The sequence below is a fragment of the Microcebus murinus genome, chromosome 9 (assembly GCF_040939455.1).
Source record: "Microcebus murinus isolate Inina chromosome 9, M.murinus_Inina_mat1.0, whole genome shotgun sequence".
NCBI lineage: Eukaryota > Metazoa > Chordata > Mammalia > Primates > Cheirogaleidae > Microcebus > Microcebus murinus.
In genome coordinates, this window is record NC_134112.1 from 86,166,016 (window position 1) to 86,180,501 (window position 14,486).

At 43.7% G+C, this 14,486-nt stretch overlaps 1 protein-coding gene across 13 annotated transcripts in view; it reads left to right on the forward strand.

The window, feature by feature from the left end:
* The window catches only part of CALD1 (caldesmon 1), a 202,942-nt gene that overhangs the window by 172,089 nt on the left and 16,367 nt on the right, over positions 1-14,486 (forward strand). For 7 of the 13 annotated variants that reach the window (XM_076006619.1, XM_076006618.1, XM_076006622.1 and 4 more), the window contains 3 exons: positions 1,362-1,439; positions 6,540-6,685; positions 13,903-14,164. In XM_076006619.1, coding sequence (XP_075862734.1) covers positions 1,362-1,439; positions 6,540-6,685; positions 13,903-14,164 — 486 coding nt within the window. The remainder of the gene's footprint in view (positions 1-1,361; positions 1,440-6,539; positions 6,686-13,902; positions 14,165-14,486) is intronic. The other 6 variants (XM_076006627.1, XM_076006630.1, XM_076006625.1 and 3 more) reach the window with 1 other exon arrangement.

A 14,486-nucleotide genomic window follows, 5' to 3' on the forward strand; every position in this document is an offset into this window, starting at 1 on the left:
AAATGAATTAACACAAAGATGATATATGTGGTGGTGCTGTGTTGACTTATGATTCTTTTCACCTGCATCTAAACTCATCCTTTTTAACACCTCTCCTCTATCCATAGGTCTACATGAGGCAAGAGGCTCATGGACTCATGTGTTTGACGTTGAATAAAAAAATTATAGGCCGGGCGCGGTGGCTCACGCTTGTAATCCTAGCACTCTGGGAGGCCGAGGCGGGCGGATTGCTCAAGGTCAGGAGTTCAAAACCAGCCTGAGCGAGACCTCGTCTCTACTATAAAAATAGAAAGAAATTAATTGGCCATCTAATATATATATATATATATATATAAAAATTAGCCGGGCATGGTGGCTCGTGCCTGTAGTCCCAGCAACTCGGGAGGCTGAGGCAGTAGGATTGCTTAAAGCCCAGGAGTTTGAGGTTGCTGTGAGCTAGGCTGACGCCACGGCACTCACTCTAGCCTAGGCAAGAAAGCGAGACTCTGTCTCAAAAAAAAAAAAAAAAAAAAATTATAAAGTTGGGGTGGGAAGTTGGTATAAAAAATAATGGTCTGACAATTTCATCTTAAGACAAAAATAAATCCCCAGAAATTAACTAGTAATAAAATGGGGAAAGGAGCTGGTTGGAGCCTTATATTTAAACATGTGAAAACCCTGCTTTGCCATCATGTAGACCTGAGTTTAATGTAGACTTGCAGAAAGCCATTCATCTTGGATAGTATCGCTTTATAACTGATAATTAAGAGCATACATTTTGCTACTTTTACCATCCGATTGACACACATGTATGTAGTCCAAGGAAGGGTGGAAATAGTTGGGGCGGGAGGTTGTTTGTAAGGTACAAAAGATTTTTTTTCTGTCTGCAAGACTGCATTAAAAGCTCTATACCTACCACTACCATCATCACCACCACTCCCTCCCCCCAAAAAAAGAAAATGAAAACAGAGATGCTTGCATACTCACCTTTCTAGAGCAGACTCTATCACTAAGTCCACATTGCACTGAAGTTGTCGTTCACTCCTGCTTCTGTGCAAGGGGCTCATGAACACAGCTCTTTTTGAGAAGATCATGAACAAAGCGCACCGAACCACACACGAGGTTTGTAAACACACACAAGCAGTGCTACGTCCTGCTAGATTTCAGAGCGCACAATAGCAGGCACACGAGACAATGTGGGAAGAAGATACCCCACATTGCTCTTTAGAACCACGGGCACCAAGGGGGGAAAGGTGAGCACTCAGACAGCAGAAAGAAGCCATCCTGCGGCACGTGCACAGTGATCTGAGCACCTCTCACTCTCGTAAGCTAGGAAGGGCTTCTTTTGCACGAGTGACTTTACCGTTCTTGAAAATAAAAAGGAAGAAGAAAAGGGAGCTAAAGTACAAGCTATAAGAGACAAGTCCCAAGAAGACAAGCCCGCCTTCAAAAAACAAGAGGTAAATATCACTGAGCAGTGTGTTCTGATTGTAAAGTAACAGAGAGCAGAGTTCCACAGCATCTCAGTTCCGACAATCCCAAAATTGTAACCTCGAATCCAGTGTTTTTCAAGCCACGACTCGTGATTCACTGAATGGTGAGATCAGCTTGGAGTGTCTCAAAATGAGTTCAAGGTGTCAGTCGGCATTTTAAAAAAGTGAAATGGAATAGAAAGTATCAAAGAACATTGTAGGGAGTAAGTATTGCATTGTCATATAAATTGTCTTTCTTGCTGTGGGTCACAGTCGAAAAGGCTTGCAAAGCATTCTGGAATCAACCTGTCCTGCTTTCTACTCTTCTGAATGCTAATATTTTCCCTTGAGCCATCCTACTTTCACTTCAATTATGAAATATTTCCAACTGGCCTTGATTAACGCTTTAACTTTTCAAAGGAAAAACACCCTCATACATCTCAGTAGGAAATTTGGTGAACGGAAGATGATATTTGGTTTCCAAAAAAAACGTTTGGCCAAATGTTCTGCATTGCATTTCTGAGGCACACACGGAAACAGGTGCCAGGGTGTTTGACTGTAGGTAAGTGAACGGGCCGTGGACCAAGGTTGCTGCCGACACAATGTCATGGCCCTCCGATGTAATCAGAATGTCACATCAGAACACCTGACCTCATTTTAACCATCACACTTACATTAGTCCCAAATAATTCTAAAAATTGTGACTATATCTAGTAAGTTCACAGTACTTAAATATGGTAGAACTGAATTATCAGAGGTAGGAAGACTTGAATTGCTTTGCCTACAGGACCAGTGAAGTGTAGCCAGTAAGCACCAACCCAAATGGACTCTTGCTATATTTTTCTGCCTATTTCTGGCATCTATTAAGAAAACTCAAAATTTTAAACAGAAAAATCCATATTTAGAAAACAGATGACCAGATTAAATAGGGGCTGGGTTATTTTCTTAAATATTTTTCATAAAATCCATGTGAAAACTAAGAACCTTTAGTTCATGTTATATATTATATTTATGTTACTATCCATGTTCCTCTCTGTTTCTGATAGAACTTGTGGTGGTTTGGGAGTGAGAATTGCATTGTGAGCACTGGCCATCTAAAGGAAGGAGAAAGTGTAAATGCTAAGAACTGGGAAACTGAATTTAGCTCTCGAGAGGTAGCTAAGAACATAGTTGAACATGTTGGGAAATACTGCTTTCATCTGGGGACAGAAAAACAGCTTACAACGTCATCTACCAAAAAAAAAAAAAAACGTGAAAGTCACCTTGGAGCTAAATTCAGACAGAAATATCCCACATGGACTCTTCTAGAAAGCTAGTGTTTCAGGGTGAATATATTTGACTACAGAAGGAAGTGGGCATGAAATGATGACTCCGCGATTAAACATGGGGACGGGGGGCTGTAGAAAACACTGCTTGGGTTCTATATTTAAAATTTCATTCAACTCACTAAGATTGAATTTGTTTTTAGTGACACCAAAGCATTCTGTTCCTGCACATGGTGTCTGAGAGCTAGACAGGGTCACAGTGCTCACCCGGATCACCCTTCTGCCTCTTTTCAGAGAAGGCCCCAGTTCAACAGTGTCCATGGTTCCATCAGACATTCCAGGGAATGGTTTGAGGCCTACCCCTTTCCCAGTGTGCCCCACAGCACATTCCAGTCTCCCAAAACTTTTGACCCTTTTTTTTACACAAGGCCAGATAAGCTCCTCAACACAAGCTTGGGGGAAAAAAACCCCACTGTATTCCCCTTTTAACATTGCGTACATAAACCACTGGTTGAAAGACTAAGCTTTCCCCTTTCCAGCTAGTTGGGTTGTTACTTTATGTAGACAGCTTTAAATCATGTTTACATGAGGCAACCATTTAAAACAACCTCTTCCTTTTTTATTTTCCTTTTCGTTCAGAAAAAAGTAAAACCCAAAAAGCAAACTACAACCTTTCCTTTCAAGGACCTATACAACATGGGCAGAATAGGTGAGCCACAGCGAAACACAAACATCACGCGAGCCTTCTTAGAGGAAAGCATTTCCAGATATCACTCCAAGGTCTGCAAACAAACAAACAGAAGTATAAAACCTGTCTTTCTCCACTGCAGTTTAACTCTGTTTGTGGCGACAGGTCTCAGAGGATCACCAACCTTGAAACTTAATTTAGCTTTCTTTCACTCCTCTCCAATTATAAAAAGCTTCTTTTTAGTTCTACACCCAGTAGCTATTTTTTCCCCCTGCCTCTAACAGAAAAACAAAGTTTCTAACAGAGCTGCTTGTATGGTATTAAAAACTGTCCAGCTCAACTCTTTCCCAATGTTAGCATGCCTGCTAATCACCTGGGAAGCTTATTAAATGCAGAATCTGATTCAGTGAGGTCTCTGTTGTCCATGGACCAGTCTTGCAGTAGCAACGAGTCCAGAAAACATCCCTGCGCTATAAATTGGACCCAGAAAAGGACTTGGGGCTTCTGAAACCAACAAAAGCCCATTAAACCTAGTCTGGAAAAACTGTAGCTTGCACCCAGTTCTTATTACTATTCTGGAATCAAATAATGCAATACACTCTAGACTCACATCTCAATCCTTTTCAACTTGCTCACTTAACTTTTTGAGTATTTCTCTGGCACAAGGGCATGTCACTTGAATTCCTACCCCCTCCACACACACACTCACGTGTTATTCCATTGGATATTCCACATATCCAGAGTTCTAAAATCCAAGTGATCGCATTTGGTGAGAGCCTTTCTTAAGAGTATGCTAATGTCATCCGTGTATGAAGCACATTAACTCTTTCAGGATACTTGGCTACCTATTAATACTTCTGCACAGAGTTTCTTCATGGTAACATTCTGACCTGGAAGGTCTAATGCCTTTACCAAGGAGCACAGAATCCCATGGATTTGGGTTGAATCTGCCACAGAATCCAAAAATAAAATTTAAAGTTTCTATGGAATTACTTTATTTATTTCCCAGAAAGAGAAAATAGTTTTCAGTCAAACTCAAATTATCATTATTACATGGAGAACGTTTCTAAGAAAGTTTTCCAACAGGAATATAAGCCTACCATCCACTATAACATTTGCCAGTAAAGACAGAGCTTGAAAACAAAGGGGGGAGGATTTTTCTTCTGTTAGACATGTAGATTTTTCAAATCTAGTTTAAAGACTTTTTTGGCCAGTAAATCAGGTCATACATTTTGGGAGGATGGAAACATTTCTAGCTGCAAAATAGGAGAAATGAGTAAAGGGAATTTCTCTACACAGTGTTCCACAAGCCGTGAGATTTGACTCCGAATTTGTTTCATGGGTATCCCTGAAATGGGATCCCGTCACCTCCAAATTTGTATCCCCAGATGCTTCTTAACCATAATATAAACTCCAGGCCATGGTTTCTGGGGCTAAATCTAACAATGGCAGCCCAAACGAGAATAGACTCTGCTTCCTCCTGCCTGTCCAATGAATGAATACTGCTTTATTCTTTGGCAAGGACAGCCACCAAGGAGCCACAGTCAAGCTGTAGTACAGGCCACGAGCACCCTTCTCTTTGCTGTAGCCTCTCACAACCAACCAGGAGCCAAGAGGGCAATGACAGGATGAAAGATTAGGAAGGATCCTCTAGTCCAATCCTGTCTTTTTACACACATGAGACCAGCATCCCAGAGAAATGAGGAGACTTGTTCAAGTAACACAGCTAGTTTGTTGACAGCACTGGAACCAAAAGTCAGGTTTGCCAACTTGCAGACAGAGGTCTTGGAGAGAATGCAAAACATAGCCCCCCTCTCCAGCTTGTCCGAGGTGCATGCTAGGTATATAACTCCTAGAGAAAGATTAAAGTCTTAATTAGGGCAACATAGTAGTGAATACTTCGTCCATAGTAATGTAACCAAAGCACACCCACAGAAGACAGTCAAAGGACTGTTGAAGGCTCATCAGAAAAGAGCAAAAACAGTGGACTCTGTGTTGTTAAACATGCACTTTAGGAGTTCAAAGAGTATTTGAAAGAGGTTGAGGGATCAGGCCATGAGAGAACATTCTAGACCACACTACCCAAAGCCCTAAGTTCTTATGGCCTCCCCTTCCTCTGCAGGTTTCCTTAGAACAATAGTGCTTTGTAACTGTTTGTCTTGAAAAGAACAATAATGAACCTCACCTGTTTTCACACTCATCTTTTAAGAATGGGTGAGATGATATAGGTGAAGTGATTTGAACTCCTTTCCCTCCACCACCACCCCCCTTTCAAAAAGCTATATAAATTCAGTTTGCTTTGGAAAAATCTGTCTTATTTACTGTGAGGAACTTATAACACAAAACCCACAAAATATTAAAGCTACCACCTGCCCTATACGTCCTCTGTCTCCCATAACAATCACAAAACCACTTCCAGAGAACTAAAGATTTACTGGCAATGGAAGTCAAGATAAACTGTGGAATATTTCCTATTCCATTCTAACTTTAATGTTTAGATGACTGCAAACATGGTCCCACAGATCCCAGATATCTTGCATCCTCCTCCTAAAGGTAGGATTATTATGTGTTCCACCCTTGGGAACTAATTACTCATTCGATTAAAATACAAGGGTGGTCTTCACCAGAATTGGCTGGGCAGATTTAGCTAACCTGGTAGGTTTCCTCTTCTTTCCTCCTCATTTGTGTCCCTCTCAAAGATTCTCCCTCCAGCCAAGAGACAGTCCAAGCAACGTGGCCACTCTAACATCAAAGCCACTCTAATAATAATTACTCTTCCCTGAGGGAACCGCAAACAGAGTACATGAAGTTCCCAGAACTCAATAATTTCCAAACTGTAACACTCCTACTGCTCTGAAAAATAAAAATAAAAACCCCAGTGAGATCAGGGATGATCTTGCCTTCCTAATGACCTTGCCTTCCTGAAATTGTGGTTAAGGTCTTTATTCACAGGCTAAAGGACCATAGCTCACGCCGTAAGAATTTTCTCTGCCCCAGCTCTACCCCACTGGGTGGTTTGTTTGACTTCTGAGTGTTCTGCCTTCCTAACCATTTTGGGTCTTATTTGGTGACACCAACCAAAATCTAATAAGATTTTTATCGTTATGTTTCTTCCTGATGTGTACTGTTGGTTAGATCAAAGATGAGAAGATTAAAAAGGACAAAGAGCCCAAAGAAGAAATTAAGAGCTTCATGGATCGAAAGAAAGGATTTACAGAAGTGAAGTCACAGAATGGGGAATTCATGACCCACAAACTTAAACATGCTGAGAACACTTTCAGGTAAGAAGTAGTGACTAGTTAACAGTGACTGTGTTCACATGTGGGGGGAAAAAAAATCAGTCTCCCTATCCTGTGCCTCCAGACAGAAATGTGCTAAACAGGCAGCATGCTTGTGTTGTGAGGTCATTAGCCATTGTCTTAGAGATACTCAGTCAGCAGGTCCGGCACTCGCATCACTAACAGAAGACCAGCAGTCACTGCTTAGACAGGGCTTAATCTGCTTTTCCCATTATTCTGAGAGGCAGATCTTACTTGGTGTCCATGTTTTTATTCACTGACCTAATAAGCTCATGTGAGATCAATGTATTAGAAAACATCGTGACTGGGGTTAGTATCATTGATTCATTCTTTATATATGGTGTGACCACCTTCATAGGAGGTGCCCTTCTCAGTAGCATTTTCAAGAATGCATCTTCTGAATGTTGTAAATAAATGTTGCATAAAGCTAAGATGGTTCTGTGCCAAATACTTGGGAGACATTAGGTTATCACGAGACTTTGAGAGCCCTTGAAGTTAATTTGCATTGGGAATCTCTAAGAGGGAAGGAGAAGGCGTGGAATTAAGGCTCCCTTCCATACAGTTTAGAAAACCCTCTGGTATATCATCAGCGTCCCCCTCCACACCTATGGAAAATCCGGGCAATTAGCTGTAAGATAGACTAGACCAGGATATGCAGGCAAATTCTCATTTCTAGATGAAGATGGATACTGAGAGCTCTCCACCAGTTTTGTAGAAGAATTTAAGGTGCAGAGGCCTTCCATCAAGCCATATGATTCTCTGTGCCCCCATCCCCACAAACACTCCTTCCAACCACCAGTTGGTGCCAAATCCCAACTTCTGTTATGTCACTGGTCTCTATATCTGATGTACTGGAAGAGAGTCCTGGGTTTCTGCAGTGTGGAGTCCATGGAGTTGTTCTCTGGGCAAAGCCTTGCCTGTAGACCCTGTTTTTCTGAACTCTTCAAATAAGAAAGTCACCAGGCAGATATGATGTAGAAGTCTGGCATGGTCCTTACACCAAAGCATTTGTAGCACATAGAAGCAAGTAGAGCTAGCAGGAATGGACATTCCAGGCTCATCTAAAAGGCTAAGATGGATAAATATAGTTCCCCTAAAACAATTTTTCTATACAAAACTTTGAAAAGAAACTGAGTCATATTTATCCAAAGGAAAGCCTAAAGTATACAGAAGAAAAGGTGTGGCTAAAAGGTCTAAATGCAACTGTGAACGAGTAAGAAAGGTAGAATCCGTAGATATTACTTGGGATTGGCAAGAGATTAGGTAGGAAAATTAAGAGTTTATTGGAAATGCATAGAAAATCTACAAAGTAGGTTGATTTAGGTTGATAGGCTGAGTCCAAAGCTTGCTGAAGTGCCTATAGTTTAATATTTTAAAGCCCTGGAATAGTGTCAGGTTCATGGAAAAATGTTCAATGAATATTATCTAATGCTACTATTTTTTTTACTGATAGCTTAAAATGTTTTATAGGCATAAGCTTTATTTCTGTTAAGAGAAATAATGTTAAAAAAATCCGTCAGTAGAAAAAATTTTGGTTAACAATTAGCAAACCTGCCAACAAACCTCAGTCAAAGCTCACATTAATAATTAACATGCCTATTGTGTAGAAATTCAAAGAGCTGGGAATTCAAAGAGAAGAAGAGTCCCAAGAGATGGCAACAAGTTGAGCACTGAGAACCCACGCATGTGATTCTAGCCTTAATTCTTCCATCTTTGGTCAGAAAAACAAAACCAAGAACAAGCTGCTACCATAGTATTCATTTTGGGTTAGCCACCAATATATGTGAATTGCAGTTTCAATTAGAAGTTCATGCTTATAGAAACAGAGAAGCATGGTTTTCCTCCATGTACTTATAAAATGAGAAAGAAAGGAAGGATGAGCCTCTATTTAGATATAGCACTACGAGCTTAACTATAAACAAGCTGTGTTCTTAATGGTCAAAGGCCTGATGTTCATCTTGACTTAAACCTAAAAAAGCCAAGGATGGGGAGAGAAAACTTTATGGAAGAAATTTCCATATGAAGTGGCCCCTAATGCTGAGGGCATGCCTGCCAATATAGGCAGAGGTAATGTGGACAAAACTCTTGCTCCTGTTTTGAGTATAGCTTTTGATGAGTGATTTAATTACTGCCCCCTTTGATATTCCTGTTTTCTTGTAACTAGATTGTTTCCTCTGAAATATGACATAAAAATATCAATTTGATGAGACAGTTGTAGAGATAGCAGATTATATCAAGGGTGTTATAGAAAGTACAAAATGAAGGTTTTTATTTTTTTAAGGTAGGAATTAAAAAATTTTTTCTGATTATAGAAAAAAAAGTACTCCTTATAAAAACATTCATAAAATAGGATAAAAATAAGCACCCATCACCTAAAGATAACCACAAGTAACATTTTTTTCCAGATGTGTATATATAATATTCAAGATAGACACACATTCATATATATATGGATTATGTATATATGTGGGTGTAATTATAAGTATACATTTTTAATTGATTCTTGAACCATGCATAACAATATATAATAGCTAGATTTCTACACCAATAAATATAATCCTACAATTAATGATGTGAGAGTATTCCACTGAATAGATATACTATGACTTATTTAACCAATCCCTGACAGGAATTTTGATTGTCCTAATTGAAGCCTGAGCGACACCTAGTGGAATCTAGAGATGTGTTCTATGGGCCTGTGTTTTGCCATTCCAGCTCTTCTACATTAGGATGAATACAAAGAGCAAATTTGTTTTTGACCAGAAAGACCTTAAATTAACTGATAGAGGAGTCACAGGCCTGTGAACTTTTAACACCCTGAGGAAAAAAAACATGAAGTTTAAAGTGACCCTCAACTTTGAGTTCAAAATAAAAGAATTCATCTTTAACTGTCAAGAGCTTAGAACAGTATTTTAAAACTTTGTAACCTCAGTCCTTAGTAAAAAATAAATTTTACATCATGACCCAGTACATACCTACATATATATTAATAACCAAAACCAGTGGGTCAACAAATGGTACTTTCTTTTGCTCTATGGAATGCACCCTGCTGTTTCTATTTCATTTTTTTAAGTGCTAGTTACAATCCACTAAATTGATTTTCTCACCTATAGCTTGAAAATCATCGTCCTGGAGGAAACAGTATATTCAGAAATTCTTCAGTGTTTAGAAAGCATGATATATACACTATAAAGTCAATATTATATGATGTATATCTTGAACCCATTCTTTTTATTCCTCTTGCTCCATAGCTAGAAATACTGTGCCGTTCTTTACATGGAACAAATGATATTGGAGAGTGATAATTCATTTGTCCCATAGACAATAGTGTCAGGAATGGGCTACCTACATTCAGATCTGGTAAAGAATGACCTCATAAATACTTACTATCACATAAATACTTATTTGATAGTAAGTATTTATTAATAAATAACAACAAGCTAAATACTCCTAAAGACTACTTATATAACAAGGCCCTTTGAGCACACCACTAAATTCTCCTAAAGTCCCAGGAGAATCCAACTCACATGAATTCTGCTTTAGTGAAAAACGTAGTGTTCTACTGAAGTTCTATTTTGAGTAACAACATGTTTTGAAATTATCAATGTTCTAACTTTATTAATGGCAAATTTATTAAAGGATCTTAAGGGGTCAGTAGGTACTAATGATATCTTGCCATCTTTTTATATGATTTGTATAAAATAATAATACCAGTTATGGTATACATTTATAACATAAGGACTCGGGATAGCATTCTGTCTTTAGTCAGAACGTTTTCCAAATTCTGCAATAAAATTTCTGTGGGCCCTCCATAATCACAAAAGTAAATTCAACATCATTTCAATTTTAGTTCCTACTTATAAAAAACTTACCCATTTCTTCCTGTTTTATAAGCTCTGCTATCTGATGAAGCTCTGCTTCCACTCCAGCAGGAAGGTAGCTAGACCTAGACTGTAGAAATTCTAGAGAACTAGAAGTAGGAAGCATTTTTTCACAGACTCTCAGTCATCAAGGTTTGAAGTGAGAGATAGGAAGGTGGCTGCCATATTCTGTTTCAATTGATTCATTACTTTATAACAAATCATATTTAATTTCAGGTATAATCATAGCACAGGGTGTCCCCAAAGTCACCATATATAGGGAAAATACGAAATTGTAGCTAAATATACCTTTATTTACAAAATATTCATTATAAAATTTTTCCTCTGTAGTGACAGGAAGAGTACACTTGGTAGAGAAGCATTAGAATCTGGTCATGGGTCAACCACTTTCTAGCTATCAAAAGTTTGGGTAAATTATTTTCTCTCCCCTATGGTTCCCTTATTGATAAGATGGGATAATAAACCTAACCCACCAACTTCCAAGTTATTGTGACTATTAAATGAGATAGTGAATATGAAAAGGGTTCATAAAGCATAAAGAATGACATCTAAGTAACAACCCTAACCACATCATTTCAAGCTAACTTAGTAATTTTAAGTCCTCAAGCAGTATTCCAGTTGTGTTGGGTTAAAAATACACAAATTGAAGCCATAGGTTAAAGCACAACCATTAAGAATTTTCCTGGAACAGTAAGAATAGATATATATGTATTACTGTGTGTAGCTCTTAATCAAGAGGCAATGAGTAATTTCAGCTGCCAGAGATCTGCTAGAGTCAAGCTGAAGGCAACGTTGTGGACAGACATGGATTTATTTCAGTGCCTACCTGTAGTTCAGCCACCGTTTCCCATTCCCAGTGCCTGAGCTTTTCTGGCTTCCCTCCTGTGCCATGACTGCAAACAGATCCAGATACAGCTAACCAGTAACTTGTGGGAGAGGACCAGTAGGGCCACTCGTAGATTTCAGAACTCATTCTAACAGTAATGTTTTGGACTAAATGCCTTCCTTTCTCATAGCAACTAATATTTATACTGTAGATGATATATAAATTAACATTGATATATATAATCCTATGTGACCCACTGAGGTAAATAGAATAAATAGTATTTGCCCATGTTTTCCATGTTACGGCATGTATCATGGTTCTTTTTTAAATTGTGGTAAAAAAAAAACACATAACATAAAATTTATCATCTTAACCATTTTTAAATATACAGTTCAGCATGTGAAGTATTTGATATATTCGCATGGCTGTGCAACAGATCTCCAAAACTCTTTTCATCCTGCAAAACTGAAATTCGACATCCATTGAACAACTTATTTTCTACTCTCCCTCCCTGCCCCCCCTCCCCTGGAAACTACCATTCTACCTTCTGTCTCTATGTGTTTGACTATGTTAGATCCCTCATGGGAGTGGAATCCTAGAGTATTTGTTTTTTTGTGTCTGGCTTGTTTCTGCAAGGTCCATCCGTGTTGTAGCATGTAACAGGATTTCCTTCCTTTTTAGGGCAGGATAATATCTTGTACAGATATACCACATTTTGCCTTTTCGTCCCATTATGGGCACTTGGGTTGCTTCCATCTCTTGGGCTATTGTGACCAGTGCTGCTAGGAACGTGGGTATAGAGAGATCTCTCCCAGACCCTGCCTTCAGTTCTTTTGCATGTACACCAGAAGTGGGGTTGCTGGATCATGTGGTAGTTCTATTTTTAATTTGGGGGGGAATCTCCACAGGGTTTTCTGTAGCAGCTGCACCATTTTACAGGTCCCCACACACACACACCACCCCGCAGTGTGTATTTGCCCCATTTTACAGCCAAGGAAACCAAGGGCAAGTGGCAGAGCAGGGGCTCGTGTTCAGGACTTGTGAGTCCAGGCAGACCCAACCTGCCCCTCGGGCTGGTGCAAGGACCGGTGATGGGCAGTGCAGGGTGACCACGGGCAGTGCAGGGTGACCACGGGCAGTGCAGGGTGACCACGGGCAGTGCAGGGTGACCACGGGCAGTGCAGGGTGATGATGGGCAGTGCAGGGGACGACAGGCAGTGCAGGGTGACCACGGGCAGTGCAGGGTGACCACGGGCAGTGCAGGGTGATGATGGGCAGTGCAGGGGACGACGGGCAGTGCAGGGGGACCACGGGCAGTGCAGGGGACGATGGGCAGTGCAGGGTGACGACGGGCAGTGCAGGGTGACCACGGGCAGTGCAGGGTGATGATGGGCAGTGCAGGGTGACCACGGGCAGTGCAGGGTGACCACGGGCAGTGCAGGGTGACCACGGGCAGTGCAGGGTGATGATGGGCAGTGCAGGGTGTCGGGCAGTGCAGGGTGTCGGGCAGTGCAGGGTGTCGGGTAGTGCAGGGTGTCGGGCAGTGCAGGGTGTCGGGTAGTGCAGGGTGTCGGGCAGTGCAGGGTGACGACGGGCAGTGCAGGGTGTCGGGTAGTGCAGGGTGTCGGGCAGTGCAGGGTGACGACGGGCAGTGCAGGGTGACGACGGGCAGTGCAGGGTGTCGGGTAGTGCAGGGTGTCGGGTAGTGCAGGGTGACGACTGGCAGTGCGGGGTGTCGGGCGGCGCGGGGTGTCGGGCGGCGGGGGTGACGGGCGGCGCGGGGTGTCGGGCGGCGCGGGGTGTCGGGCGGCGCGGGGTGTCGGGCGGCGCGGGGTGTCGGGCGGCGCGGGGTGTCGGGCAGCGAAGGGTGTCGGGCAGCGCAGGGTGTCGGGTAGCGCAGGGTGACGACTGGCAGTGCGGGGTGTCGGGCGGCGCGGGGTGTCGGGCGGCGCGGGGTGTCGGGCGGCGCGGGGTGACGGGCGGCGCGGGGTGTCGGGCGGCGCGGGGTGACGGGCGGCGCGGGGTGTCGGGCGGCGCGGGGTGACGGGCGGCGCGGGGTGTCGGGCGGCGCGGGGTGACGGGCGGCGCGGGGTGACGGGCGGCGCGGGGTGACGGGCGGCGGGGGTGACGGGCGGCGCGGGGTGACGGGCGGCGGGGGTGACGGGCGGCGCGGGGTGACGGGCGGCGGGGGTGACGGGCGGCGCGGGGTGACGGGCGGCGGGGGTGACGGGCGGCGCGGGGTGACGGGCGGCGCGGGGTGACGGGCGGCGGGGGTGTCGGGCGGCGGGGGTGACGGGCGGCGCGGGGTGACGGGCGGCGGGGGTGACGGGCGGCGCGGGGTGACGGGCGGCGCGGGGTGACGGGCGGCGGGGGTGTCGGGCGGCGCGGGGCGACGACGGGCAGCGAGGTCCGGTCTGGGCCTGCAGACGGCCCTCCCCGCCCTCCAGGGGAGGCTGCGGGGCAGAAGCGTCAGCTCTTGCCGTCGCCCACAGCCGCGCGGGAGGCAGGGCGGGCGCGGACGCCAAGGAGGCCGAGGGCGCGCCGCAGGTGGAGGCCGGCAAGCGGCTGGAGGAGCTCCGCCGCCGCCGCGGGGAGACGGAGAGCGAGGAGTTCGAGAAGCTCAAACAGAAGCAGCAGGAGGCAGCCCTGGAGCTGGAGGAGCTGAAGAAAAAGCGGGAGGAGCGAAGGAAGGTCCTGGAGGAGGAGGAGCAGAGGAGGAAGCAGGAGGAAGCCGATCGGAAAGCCCGAGAGGAGGTAAGGGGGCGCCGCGCAGCCCCTGAAATCGTGTCCTGGTGACCCTTCCCGCTCGGAGAATCACCCCCGCCCCGGCGCCACGGGCTCTTGAAAATATACGTTAAGGATAATAAACCGACAGCGTGCTAGGCACGGTTCTAAAACCTGTAGACGTGAATGTATTGGGTGCTGGTAAGAACTCTCTGGTGTAGGTGCTTATGCCCATTTTACAGATGAGCAAACGGAGGCACGTAGAGGTTTTGTAATTTTCCTTGGGAAAATTGGTCTTAACCCATGACCCTCCACTGCCTCTCAAAAAGGAAAAGTTAGAAAGCTGAAAAGG